General features: G+C 37.2%; 1 protein-coding gene across 1 annotated transcript in view; it reads left to right on the forward strand.

Moving 5' to 3' along the window:
• The window catches only part of SI (sucrase-isomaltase), a gene marked incomplete at its 5' end in the record, with an annotated part of 91,799 nt that overhangs the window by 30,820 nt on the left and 46,001 nt on the right, over nucleotides 1-14,978 (forward strand). The window contains 7 exons of the mRNA XM_080654252.1: nucleotides 153-324; nucleotides 2,652-2,768; nucleotides 5,364-5,518; nucleotides 6,598-6,682; nucleotides 7,254-7,310; nucleotides 8,232-8,356; nucleotides 9,954-10,042. Coding sequence (XP_080510378.1) covers nucleotides 153-324; nucleotides 2,652-2,768; nucleotides 5,364-5,518; nucleotides 6,598-6,682; nucleotides 7,254-7,310; nucleotides 8,232-8,356; nucleotides 9,954-10,042 — 800 coding nt within the window. The remainder of the gene's footprint in view (nucleotides 1-152; nucleotides 325-2,651; nucleotides 2,769-5,363; nucleotides 5,519-6,597; nucleotides 6,683-7,253; nucleotides 7,311-8,231; nucleotides 8,357-9,953; nucleotides 10,043-14,978) is intronic.

Below are 14,978 nucleotides of genomic sequence, written 5' to 3' on the forward strand. Positions count from 1 at the left end.
ACCCCGAGTACTGGGGATCGAGCCTACAACCCAGGGCAGGTGCCTTTGACAGAAATAGAACCTGGGACCTCCAGTCCTCAGTGCAACTCTCTATCCACTGAGCCAAACTAGCTAGGGCAAAATCTTATTTAATAATTGGATTTTATTTTTAGAGCGGTACAAAAAGTTTTTCCTAATAAGAGAAGCTTTATTCTGACCCGATCAACTTTTGCTGGAACTGGAGTCCATGCTGCACATTGGTTAGGAGACAACACCGCCTCATGGGAACAAATGGAATGGTCCATCACGGGCATGCTGGAGTTCGGTCTGTTTGGAATGCCGCTGGTAAGCAGTTTCATACAATGCTATTCATCAAAGCTGTGAATTACAGTTAATTTGTAATATTATTATCTTAGTGATTTTCACTACAATGCTTAAAAGTATGTTACAGAAAATTAAAACCTCTAGTCTTAGGGAATTCATAAAAAAATAGAAATATAAGTAATGTCTATAACATTCAGGAACATGGAATAAACAAAAGTCAATCAAATCAACATAAATTCATGAAACAAATATCAATATAAAGCATATCAAAGTTTATATAATAAATGTAAAGCACCAGATAAGATAGTAACAGAAAAATCCAAATAAAAGTAAGTGTCAGAAGGCTAAATATATTAAAATACTTGATTGTTAGTTCAGGTTAAAAAGTAAAGCTTTTCTCTCTATTTAAAAAAGATAAAGACAGAGATTTTTTTAAAAAAAATTAAAGCAGAGAAAATGATACTAAGACATTCTAAACATAAGACATTTTGCAAGTCTCTTTATATTAAACAAAAAAGTATATAATGTTCATTTAAACACTAAAGAGATCCACTACACAACAAAATAAATTAAAAAATACATTAAGATACTATAGGATTCATTTACTTTTTCTTTTATATGCACTGAACAAAATAAAAGCAAAGAACCTATCAAATAATAATAATAAAAAAAAAACAAACACACACAGAATCCTGATTTTGGAAATTAAAAAAACACATTATCAAATTATTTATGAGTCAAAAATAAAATGAAGAAAAATGGAGAGCAACACAAAAATTGAATGCTAATAATTGTAGTTATATCATAATGGTGAAACATTAGGTAAGTTAACATTTAAAGTAAAAACATATAGTAGTAAATGCCTAGACTCAAAACAAAACAAAAAGCTGAATAATAAATACTTCTCCAAAGTGGACATACAGAAGTCCAAGAAACATGAAAATATGCTCAAAGTCACTAATCATCTGAGAGATGCAAATCAAAACAACGAAGCGGTATCATCTCACACCTGTCAGAATGGCTATCAAAAACACGTCAACAAACAACAAGTGCTGGTGTAGATGTGGAGAAAAGAGAACCCTAATACACTGCTGGTGGGACACAGACTGGTGCAGCCACTTTGGAAAACAGTATGGAGTTTCCTCAAAAAACTAAAAATGGAACTATCATTTGACCCAGTGATCCCACTTCTAGGAATATATCCTAAGAAATCAAAAACACCAAACAGAAATAATATACTCACCCCTATGTTCATAGCAGCACAATTTACAATAGTTAAGATCTGGAAATAGCCCAAGTGCCCATCAGTAGATAAGTGGATAAAAAAGCTTTGGTACATGTACACCATGAAATACTATGCAACTATAAAAAGGGAAGATCTCTTACCCTTTGAGACAGCATGGATGGACCTGGATAGTATTATGCTAAGCGAAATAAGCCAGTTAGATAAGTATCACACGATCTCACTCTTATGTGGAATCTAATGAACAAAATAAACTGATGGACAAAATAGATCCAGAGACATAGATGCATGGAACAGACTGATGAATCGCAGAGGCAAGGCTGGGGTGAGGGTTGGGAAGGGAGAGATTAACCAGGGAACTTGTATGTATATATGCATAGCCCATGGACACAGACAATAGTGTGGTGAAGGCCTGGGACGGGGAGTGTGGGGTGAAGGGGGTCAATGGGAAAAAAGGGGGGCATCTGTAATACTTTCAACAATAAAGATAAATTTTTGGAAAAGGCTAAATACTGACTAAAGTGCATAAATTAAGGAAATGAAAGAATAAAAACAGAATAAACCTAAAGAAAGATATAGGTAATAAAAGTAAGAAAAATTGTTAGTGTCATAAAAGCAAAGTCTCTAGAGAAAAAAAAAAAAGAATAACAAGCCAAATACAAAAATAACTGAAATTTTGAATAAAAAAGACCCATCTATGGCAAGTTTTGCTCAGAAGAAAAGAAAACATAATGAATGGTAGAATGTATTTTGAGATTAGTTATTTATTTTATTAACCAATTAATAAATATTAACCAGGAGTAAATGTTAAAAGTGAATGTATAAAGAGACAATGAAGTAAATAAAATTTAAATTAAAAATAGAAGTAAAAAGATACAATGAAGAAAAAGAATAATGCAATTAGAGGCAAGTGTGTAGCAAAAATGCAAAATACAGAAGCTTGGTTAAAGGAGAATATATGAAGACAGTAGGACAACACGATTATAAGTCATGCAAATTAATCCATTGAGGCCAAACGTCTGTTATTCTGGGCATATTTGAGAATTTTTACATGACAAATTTGAGAATTTTTACATGACAAATAATAGATATATTTGTTGTCTAGGTCGGAGCAGATATCTGTGGATTTGTGGTGAATACCACAGAAGAGCTCTGTAGAAGATGGATGCAACTTGGGGCCTTCTATCCATTTTCCAGAAACCATAATGCTGAGGGATATGAGGTAAATTCCTCTTGCTTTTCTTGTTTTGAAATAAAACATAATCCTATTGTTAGCAAAGTACTTAAATTTATAGCTATATAAAATATGGTCTGAAAGCTTGTAGCATAATTCATGACCAAGAGTTAGAAGTCCTCTTCTCAAGGCCTATAAATATTTTTATATAAAAATAGTCAAATAAGGAAATTATGAAACATAATGTAGTCACTACATAAATATTCTATTTAAACCTAAAGCATATATAAGTGTGTTAAATCACAAATGTTTAAATTAAAGCCAAAGATTTTTCAGTCTGGGTTCTTGGATTCTAACAAGTTCCATGTAATTTTTCTTTCATAAAATGTATAATCCTATCTAATAAAGAGGGAATATGCTAATTAACATTCACACAATCGAAAAGATGGCAGCACCCACAGCCAACAAGGAGGGAATATGCTAATTGACTGCCCCGCCCTCAAAGATGGCGGCAGCCACAAGATGGCGGTGCCCAGTCCCCTCAGCCCCGCTGGGGCACCTGCCTCCGGAGTCCCCCAGTCCCTTCAGCACCCCAGCCACCCAGGGTCATCCTGAGGCGCAGGCAAGCCTTGGATGGTAGCTGCCCAGCCGTCCAGGGCCGCCCGAGGCTCAGGTAGCCAGGGCTGGCCGAGGCTTGCGCTGCCAGCAGTGGCAGCAGCAGAGCTGTGATGGGGCGTCACCTTCCCCTGATCTCCGGGTCGCCTCCTGCCTCTGAGGGCTCCTGGACTGTGAGAAGGGGTGGACCGGGCTGAGGGATGCCCCCTCCAGTGCATGAATTTTTATGCACCGGGCCTCTAGTCTATAGGAATAAATGCATAATATGCTAATTAGACTGGACTTCTTTCTGGACGAAGCCAGGGCTGCAAGGGAAGCCTGGGTCCCGGGTTCCAGAGGGAAGCCAGTGCTGGTAGCTGGGGGAAGGAAGGCCTACTCTTGCACAAATTTCTTGCATCAGGCCTCTAGTATACTATTAAGGATTTCCTGTTTTTGTTTCATTTAAGAAACACAAAAATAATTAAAGCCACTTACAAAGCAGTTTGAGTCCAGAGTCTTTCTATAATAAGCAAAACTGGAATGACATATTGGGATAAATAAAACTAATGCTTTTAAAAACATGTATCTGAGCTGGTGGGAGCATAAGTACAGGCCATACTGAGCTATTCTATCAATTCTGAGATTTCATGCTGTGGGCTCCCATTGACATATTTTTCAGAGGGAATGGGGAAATTAGGGTAAATTACTGAGTCAGTTAAGTGTGTGGTGGTTAAAAACATATTTACAGTCACACACTGATTATATATAAGGCCTTAATTCTGTTTGTGAAGGTGTACAACAATTCAGAATTTAACCTGGAAGGAGGCATAATAGAACAGAAGTAAAAGGTACACATTGGGGAGAAGTCACTTTCTAGTCTATAGAAATTGTGCTATCAAGAAATGTGTGTTCATGGGAGATCCTGATAGGAATTACATTACACACTGTGTTTTTCTAAGCCCTCCACAAAGCAGATGCCATAGCAGAATTAGACACCATAGAGATTTATTAGGTGAAATACTAGTGTAGGATAAAGGGAAGGGAACAGGGGACAGTGGAGAGAGCCTTCAGATCACAATTAGACCTGAACCTGGTGAGCTGAAGCCAAGACAGGGGGTTTGATAGGGAGAGTTATGTTGGGTTATAGGGTTCCTAATTTGAAAGCGTTTCAGTCGGTCCCAGGTCACATCCTCAAGGGAGAGTTGAGCATTAGAAGAATCATGTATCTCCCAGAAATGGGCCTGAATAGTATTCTCACCATCCTAATTGATTAGCTGGGAGCAGCCAAAGGAAAATATGGTTTCAGGGTAAGAAACATGATGCCGAATCCAGGGAAGCAGTAGCTGGTACCCTTAGTTAACTCTGTTACCCATAAAGCAGGAGATAGAAGCAGGTTTGATCACATCATTGTACCTTGGCTGAGCATCAGCTGACCTAGCTTAGGCTCTGTAGAGAGGCTCTCCTCCAAGTTGCAAGTCTGCAAATGGCCAGGTAGCTCTGTTTCTTGAATCCCTGGGACATCAGACTACCTAGGCTTAGGATTCGAAGGTGACGGTCAGGCTCAAGACAGCAAGTCCTCAGGGAAGCACATTTTAAACTCTCATTTGAATGTGTCACATGGGCCAGAGTATGTCACATAGCTGAGAATGAAGCCAAGCAGTGGGGAAGTGTGTACTCTACCTTTAAGGGGATGGACTACAATGGTACATAGCAAAGGTGTGGATACAACAAAGCATGAAAATGTGATCCAATAAGTCAATCTATCACAAATAATATCAGTGGAAAAATTCCTTCTTAAAATGTATTTTTATCTTATTTTTGTGTATTTAAATGAGAAAATCTACTTTAAAATAAAGTTTAATTAAAAAATATCCAAATAAAAGCTAGAAATGTTCATTTACTTTGATGATGAAATAGGAGTAATTTCATCTTTTTATGAACAAGCTAAAATGTATACAATTTTCTTTTTAAAAATAGATTAAATATTTCTAAATTAATTTTTATTCATATTTTAGCTTTCTTATTTCAGTTTCTCTTTTTATCCCATAGCATCAAGATCCAGCATTTTTTGGACCAAATTCCCTTTTGGTTAATTCATCAAGGCACTATTTGAATATTCGTTACACTTTATTACCTTTCCTCTATACTCTTTTTTATAAAGCCCATACATTTGGAGAAACAGTAGCAAGGCCATTTCTTCATGAGTGAGTACAATGTTCAAGAACTTTTATCTTTCAAATTATACTTGCACATATATTAAGAAATTAATGGAGATAGATTGGGATGTCAAGTAGATTTCTACTCCTTATTTTTACATTTATATAAATGATTTGATGAACTATAGAATGATAGTAGAACATTGTTTTGGACAAGATTAATGGAGAAATGTGAGTCTTGAATATAATTAGAAAGTGTAGAGAAAGTATAGAGAATGTATTAGGGAAATTATTTCAGTAAGCAAGATTAAATATAGGATTATTGAAAAGATATCATTGAGCCGAAACCGGTTTGGCTCAGTGGATAGAGCATCGGCCTGCGGACTGAAGGGTCCCGGGTTCGATTCCGGTCAAGGGCATGTACCTTGGTTGCGGGCACATCCCCAGTGGGGGGTGTGCAGGAGGCAGCTGATCGATGTTTCTATCTCATCGATGTTTCTGGCTCTCTGTCCCTCTCCCTTCCTCTCTGTAAAATATCAATAAAATATATAAAAAAAAAAAAAAAGAAAAGATATCATTGATATATTGTGAAAATCACCTAAATATAGAACAAATGTAATATAGTGTGGGGAGGGGGGAAACAGCAACAACAATGAATGGTACTTATCTTTGTATATCTTCACTAAGGCAAGACATTTCCTCAGGAAATGACTAAAGATCCTTTCAAATCCAAGTCAATATGGAAGTTAATAATGAAAAAAAATTAAAGGGAATAATGTAGAATAGAAAACATTTCTGCTACTTTATGAACCCACCTTATAGGAGAAAATAAATTAAACAGAATAGTTATTACAGATAAAAAATCTTATAATATATGATAGACTTTTTTTTGAATTCCAGATACACTATTTTCTTCCACCACCTTTCTTTCCCCTCTCCCTTCCTTTATCTCTCCAGCATCAGTTGAACCATAAACATGTAAGAAATATAGATTCAAAATGACATATGAAAAAGGAAAATTAAGCTAATAATCATTCCCATGGAAAAACTGTAAAAGTAAACCAAATAAGGAATTTGGATAAACTCATGTTTTATCATTATATTATAAACATTGTCATTGTTCTTAGGTTTTATCAGGATACAAATAGCTGGATTGAGGACACTCAGTTCCTATGGGGCCCCTCATTACTTATTACCCCAGTCTTGAAGCAGGTAAGTTTTGAAATTAATAAATTTATTGCTTATAGGGCTGTTTTATAACCAAATCTACACTAAATTACAAAACAGCTTTATAACAAGTAATACTCAAAAGAGTGTTTCAACTTAATAAATGTCAAATTAAATTCTAAAATGTGGAAGACATTTTGAAAAATTATAAAAATATTAACTACATTTATGCTTTTAAAATACATAATGTGTACCTGGAAAGAAGAAAATTGCATACTTTACTTCAGAAAAAGAAAGCTTTATTTATAGACTCAAAATCGATCTTATCTATAATAATAAAAGTGTAGTATGCTAATTAGACCAGACAGCCGAACGACCTTCCAGATGTCCTTCCGGACAAAGCCGGGGCTGCAAGGGCCGAGGCAGCAGACATGGCTATGAGGGCTGGGCCCCTTGCATGAATTTCGTGCATCAGGCTTCTAGTACTAATAATAATGAACTCTCATTTAAGTAGACATAGATATTTAAATTTTACCAATTTGTAAATAAACTTGCAAACTACATACATATCAGATATGATATACACATATATAAAAATTATCTTGCTTTATTACAGGGAGCAGAGACAGTGAGTGCATACATCCCTGATGCTACTTGGTATGATTATGAAACTGTAAGTAAACTCAATATCATAATAGACTCACAAGTATTATATTGTGAAACATCTTTACATGGAAACTTAAGTCCAAACATGTACCATATCCATTTGCAGTATTTCTGTTATTATTATAGAAAATGAATAATTTCAAATTTAAATAATGTGTTTGATTTGTGCATTTTGTTGTAAGTGAACAAGTATACGTTTTGTTGCACATGGTTAATATGAAGTTATATTTTTTTATATAAAGAGTTATATTATTTTCAAATTGTGAAAATAAAAGGTCTGGAGTAATTTTAGAAAGGAGTGTTGACATTTTAATACTGTTTCTATTTTGTATATTTATCTCATTGCCAGAAGAATGAGTATTGACCTAATCTTAAACATTTGTTTTTATATACTACATTTAAATATTTGGGAAAGATATTTATTTCAACCCCAAAAAGGTAACAGCAGCATTTATACACACGTTCTATTTATTTAATTAAATAAGACATTTTGAAAAGTGTTTTTTTAAGGCATTTTTTGCATATCATTTATATTTGTTAAGTAAATTTTTTATTTTTATAGAAACACAGATTTTAAAAAATCATTTTTAGAAACATAGTTGACTATAAAACAAAGAATAAAATAGGGCTGCTTAAGATTATTGTTAATTATTGTAGCAGAGAAATAGATTTTTCTATGTTTTTGGGTGGTTGTTTTTTTTGTTGTTGTTTTTTGTTTTTTGGAGAAAAATGAACTAATATTTCCCCTACTTGGCTTAGTAAATTAAAAAAAAAATGTGTTTTCTTTAAAAGTTAGAAAACAATATTTACTTGGATGACATTAATCATCATACTAAAAATTGTCTCCACATATAAATTTTGATGCTTGTAAAATGGGGTGTAAAGTCTATACTACTAACAAAAAATCTTCTTAACTTCCAAATATTAGGGTGCAAAAAGACCATGGAGGAAACAGCGTATTAATATGTATCTTCCAGGAGACAGAATAGGATTACATCTTAGAGGAGGTTATATTATCCCCATTCAGCAACCTGCTGTGACTACAGCTGCAAGGTAACATGAAGTATAAACTAAAATCTAAAATATAATTTCTTTTAATATTTCATAATTTTTAAGAATCTAAGATTAATGTTTAGTTATTCACCAGAAGAAGTTCGACATATGGAGGAAATTCTTATAACCATCATGGTTATAAAAAGAATTAAATTATGTATATTAATACAAATTTATTAATTTTAGAAATAGACCTAAAAATATTGGAAATTTATTTTCTGTGCTAAAATGTAATGACATTATTTATAGAATATGTATAATTAACTCTATAAAGTAAAGTTAATTACTGATTCATATAAAATATGAAATGTTAAAGTAAATTCTATACTTGACAAAAGTATCAGTTTTTAAATATTTGGATTTTCAATACCTAAATGTCACAATACTTTTTATTCTGCTATAGTGTTTTACTTTTAAGAAGATAAATGATTTGGATAGTTCTGTTTAGATAAAGAACAAGATAGAAACTAAATTGTTCAGTAAGAATCAAACCCAGAAATATTTAGAAAAAAAAAGAAGAAACTTGAAAATTCAGGTGCTTCATCTTGCAGCATTCATTCTGGGTATGAGGGCACAGAAGGCATCATATTGAATTCACATATTTCTTCACATTCTGCAACCCCCAACACATAGTCACTCACTATTCCTTACCCCGAGGTATTCTTTTCATAACATTAAGAATATCTGGAATTATATTACTTATGTCTTTATGTATGTAGTGTATTTACGCTTCTAGACTACAATTCCATGAAGGCAAGGACTTGACTTTTGACTACTTTAGTACACAGACAAATCATAGTATCCGGCCCCTAAAAAGCCGGCTTTCTATTTTCTCTAAACATTTGTTAAAGGAACAAATTAATGAGTGAAGGGATGTGCTAGTAATTTCATTGTTTTGGCATTCTAGAATTGTTTACTTTAATACTGTGACTGTTTTGTGACTGTTCTCAGGACAATGGATTTTATTCTAAAGCTGTATTAAACAAGAAAAACATACACTTTGGTGAGTGTATGCTGGAAGGAATATAGTCTGTATAGAGCAGTTGCCTATAACATATAGCTTCAGGGGTATTATTTTAGGTTAAAAACCTAAAATGATATATAAAAGAAAAATTTTAGTGATCCCATGCCCCATTTCTTATACTAGAATTAGCTTCCTTCCTAAGATTATTAGAGATCTCATTAAGTGCTTAAAATGTTAGGCTTTTCATTAATTTGTATATAAGATGTAGCCTTGATACATTGCAATTTGGGATTAATTGAAATGTGACAAATATATGATGCATTGAGCATTCATAAGATATATTTAAATTTTTCTCATTTTAATTGAAATATACTATTTCTGAATTGCTGGTGTCTTAGCTTCCAAGAAATTCTGTATTTATTATATTCATTCCTTTAATTTATTTTATAATCTTACAAATTATTTCATCATTAAACAATTATTAATGAGCATAGACATGAATTTTATTAATATCTTCTCATATGAATGTGGAATTCATAAAAAATCCATTAGTTTGAAATGGACTTATTTAGAGGAACTTTTAATATTATACATTTATTTTTAATCATATATGCTTACAAACTTACTTAACAGCCGAAAGAACCCTTTAGGACTGATAGTTGCATTAGATGAAGATAACACAGCAAAAGGAGACTTTTTCTGGGATGATGGAGAAACTAAAGGTAAGTCTCAAAGGGGATATGCTTCTTTTTTTATTACTGATTTCAGAGAGGAAGGGAATGAGAAAGAGAAATAGAAACATCCTATCTAATAAAAGAGTAATATGCAAATTAACCATCACCCCACTAAACCCACAAGCCACTCCCACCAGCCAATCAGGAGTGAATATGCAAATAAACCCAACCAAGATGGCTACCGCCACAGAGAACAGGAGGGAGGCTTGGGTTTCCCCGGCAATGGAGGAAGCCAAGCTTTCCGCCTGCCCTTGCCGGCCTAGGCCTCCACTCAAGGCTACAAAGTTTCAATGATAGAAGATACATAAATCCAAACAGAAATGGCGGCAGCCATGGAGCTGGAGAGAGCAGGAGGCTAGGGTTGCCCCCGGCGGTGGAGGAAGCCAAGCTTCTGCAGCCCTGGCCAGCCCAGGCCTCCGCTTAAGGCTACAAAGTTTCAATTAAAGAAGATACATAAATCCCAATAGAAATGGCTGCCGCCACGGAGCAAGCAGAAGGCTTGGCTCCGCTCCAGGCTACAAAGTTTCAATTGTAGAAGATAAATAAACCCCAGGTACCAGGGCCTCCACTTGGGTTGCCGGGGGGTGTGGCCAGCCTGCAAACCATTACAGGCCCCTCACCCAGGCTGCCCCATGCCCCAAGGGAACCCCCACCCTGATCCGGGACACACTTCAGGGCAAACCAGCTGGCCCCCACCCATGCACCAGGCCTCTATCCTATCTAATAAAAGAGTAATATGCAGATTGACCATCACTCCAACACACAAGATGGCTGCCCCATGTGGTTAAAGACCCTGCCCCCCTGTGGACACAAGATGGCCACCACAAGATGGCCAGCAGGGGAGGGCAGTTCAATTTGATATATGTTATCAAATATATATATAGTTGTGGGCGATCAAGCCTGCAGGGGAGGGCAGTTAGGGGTGACCCAGCCAGCAGAGGAGGGCAGTTAGGGGTGACCAGGCCTGCAGGGGAGGGCACTTGGGGGGGACCCAGGCCTGCAGGGGAGAGCAGTTGGGGGGGGGGGAACCAGGCCTGCAGGGAAGGGCAGTTAGGGGTGACCAGGCCTGCAGGGGAGGGCAGTTAGGGGTGACCATGCTGGCAAGGGAGGGCAGTTAGGGGCAAACAGGCTGGCAGGGGAGCAGTTAGGCATCAATCAGGCTGGCAGGGGAATAGTTAGGGGGTGATCAGGCTGGCAGGCAGAAGCGGTTAGGGGCAATCAGGAAGGCAGGCAGGCGAGCAGTTGGGAGCCAGCAGCCCTGGATTGTGAGAGGGATGTCCGACTGCCTGTTTCGGCCTGATCCCACTGGGATCGGGCTTAAACGGGCAGTCGGACACTCCTCGAGTGGTCCCAGATTGGAGAGGGTGCAGGCTGGGCTGAGGGACACCCCTCAGCCCCGTGCACAAATTTCATGCACTGGGCCTCTAGTCAATGATGAGAGAGAATCCTTGATAGGTTGCCACCTGCATGATCCCCACTGGGGATCCAGCCCACAACTCGGGCATGTGTCCTGACCAGGAATTGAACCATCACCTCCTAGTTCATAGGTCAATGCTCAACCACTGAACCACGCCAGCCAGGCAGGGAGGTATGCTTTTAAATGTTCATTCTGATGATGGAAAATTTTGACTTTATTCATTTAAAGTTGCATTCACTTCAAAACTGTCACATGTTTTAATTTTCATTCCTGTTTTTAATATTTACAAATCATAGCAAATTTTCAACTGTGTTACATGATTCTAGTGATTAAAAATAAAATTTTATTATTGTAAAAACAAAGAGAAATATATTTAAAGGTGTCAAATTACTTTACAAGAATGTTACTATATAAGTGGTTCATAATTTATTTCACTTATTTTGTCTTTAATTTTATTTTGTAAGCCCAAACATGGGAATTCAATAAACCAAGAGAATAAAGAACTAATTCTTTCAAATATCTAATTATGCCAATAGAAAATATATCTGTTTGGCTATAATTTGTCTATTACAGTTACCTTCATAAGTTTGTAAAGTATTTTATCCCATTTCTCTTAGTAGAGGGCTCTGAGGTATGTTTTTAATATATGTGAATACAAAATAGTTTAGTTCCTATTTTATAGGACACTGCTTCTCTGTGTATTAAAGACTACCCTGTGCCTTTACACATCCAAATATTTCTAAATTGACTCCAAGAAGTAGTCTTATTGGTGTGCTCTCTTATAATTTGAGAATATGGAATCTCTGAAAAATCCCATTTTATCAAGTTTTATCTATGGAAACATGGATTACCATAATAACTAATACCACAATATATCTGCTCTACATACAGTCTTCCCTTTGTCAATTGATGATAATTTCATCTCTACAAAGTGCTGAAAACCCTAGAATTGATTCCTCTCTTCAACCTGGGAATTTTTCTTGGTTCTACCTAACTTGGGTGCCCTCATCAGGCCATCTCTGTCATCACTACCATTTATTTTATTATTACATTAGAGGCCCAGTGCATGAAATTCATGCACCCTCTCTAATCCAAGACCCCTTGGGGGATGTCCGCCATCCCTCTCACAATCCAGGACTGCTGGCTCCTAACTGCTCACCTGCCTGCCTGCCTGATCGCCTCTAACAACCCCCCCTGCCAGCCTGATTATCCCTAACCACCTCTGCCTTCCAGCCTGATTGCCCCTAACTGCTCCCCCCCCCCGCCAGCCTGGTCACCCTCAACTGCCCACCCCCCGCTGGCCTGGTCACCACATAGTGCCCCCCTTGTTGGCCTGGTTGTCCCCAACTGCCCTGCTCTGCTGGCCTTGTTGCCCCTCACTGCCCCCTTCTGCCAGCCTGGTGGCTCCACACAGCCTGCTGGTCATTCATTTGGTTGTCCCTCCCTAACCCCCCTGCTGGCCTTGTCGCCCCTCACAGCCTGCTGTTCGGTTGTTACTGTGAGGGCTTTGTGACCAATTTGCATATTATCCTTTTATTAGTATAGATATTAATACAGATTGGCTATTTAAGTGTTTTATAGGTCTACTAGAGGCCTGGTGCACAAATTTGTGCACAGGTGGGGTCCCTCATCCTGGCCGGTGATCAGGGCCATCTTGCCCAATCTGGGGGTGGAGGGAGGGATAGCAGGAGGTTGGCTGGTTGGCCCAGATTGGGCCAATGGAGGCTGGCCGAGGGGGGAGGGTCAATTGAGGCAGGCTGGCTCAGGGGGGTAGGGACCATGGGAGGTTGGCTGGCCAGGGGGGAGGGGCCGACCAAGGCTGGCCAGCTAGGGGAAGGGACTACAGGAGGTTGGCCAGCTGGCTGATGGGGGGGTGGACCACGGAAGGTTGGCCCGTTGTGGGAGGTTGGCTGTGGGAGTGCACTGACCACCAGAGGGCAGCTCCTGCATTGAGCGTCTTCCCCCTGGTGGTCAGTGTGCATCATAGCGACTGAACGACTGGTTATTCGGTTGTTGGTTGTAATTATCACTTAGGCTTTTTTATATATAGATAGATTTTATTAAATAAACCCTTTTACATTCTATTTACAATCCAGCAGGTAGAGGCATTCTTTTAAAAGATGATTCAAATCATCCCATCTCCGCTCAAGACCATATAATACTTTTCTGTTTCACTCAGTTAGGAGCTACAGTATTTACCACGACTTAAAGCACTCGCTATTACCTGTACTTTTGTGTGCACACATTCTCTCTCTCTCTCAGAGTTATCCCTGCGGCCCTGCATGTATCATTCTACTCCAGCACACTAGCCTTCTTAATTTTTCTCAAATACCTTAGAGCAGGGGTCCTCAAACTTTTTAAACAGGGGGCCAGTTCACTGTCCCTCAGACCGTTGGAGGGCCCGACTATAGTTTAAAAAAAAACTGTGAACAAATTCCTATGCACACTGCGGGCCCGGGACGAGTCGGCTGCTAAGCAGGACAGGCAGCGGCACCAGGCGGGCCGGATAAATGTCCTCTGCGGGCCGCATGTGGCCCACAGGCCGTAGTTTGAGGACCCCTGCCTTAGAGCCTAAGAACACTAGAGTGAGCTGGCCCATGAGAATAGGTACCAAGCATTTACTACATAAAAATGGCATAAAAGTGGACTCCAGAAAACTAAATTATTTGTAAACATCAATTAAAAAATTTTGTTGAGATAATACCTCTGCTATTAGCATGTGGAACTTGATTTTAAGATTATTTTTTGTTTCTTTAATGATATAAATATTCCAAATATATTTCTTTTTTCTACTTGTAAAACTTGATATTGGTAATCTACCTTTACATAAGAAGATGAATAAAAATATGAAGGTATGACTGAATCAGTCAACTAAAGATGATATCTATATAATTATGTTCTTTCAAAAGATAAAATCACAGTTTTATGAATAATTAATTTGTAAGTAAACATACAAACAACAAAATGACCTTAAATTCAGGTTCTGATTCTAATTTTATTTCCTGGGATTAAAATTATAAGTAAGTTAATGTTATTGAGAGAATTGTATAAATCCTAGGATCCCCTTTATATTTTCACTCTGTTTCTTTGAAAAATTTTGGTCATAATTTTAAGTTTCTCTGTTAAAGAAAAATGTTGATAAAAATTAATTTTTATTATAAGTTTTGTTTTCTCTGAATTTCCATAAACATTTTAGCAGTCTTTAAAAAACTGAACTAAACAAATATGCACTCATTATCTTTATTTACTGGAAACTATACTACTGAGATTACTTTATTTAGAGGTAAATAAAAACCTTAATTTAAATGAAAAATTTGTTTAACTTGCTTTATTAATAAATAATATTTTTCAAAGTTCTTTTTTGTTTGTTTTGTTAATCCTCATCCACTTATTTTTAGAGAGTAGGACAAAGGGAGGGAAAGAGAGAGAGACATCAATTGGTTGCCTCCTGTACACAGCCTGATTGGGATTGAACCTGCAACCGAGATAGATGACCTTGTCTGGAAA

The sequence above is a fragment of the Plecotus auritus genome, assembly GCF_963455305.1.
Source record: "Plecotus auritus genome assembly, chromosome: 2".
In the NCBI taxonomy this organism is placed as follows: Eukaryota; Metazoa; Chordata; class Mammalia; order Chiroptera; family Vespertilionidae; genus Plecotus; species Plecotus auritus.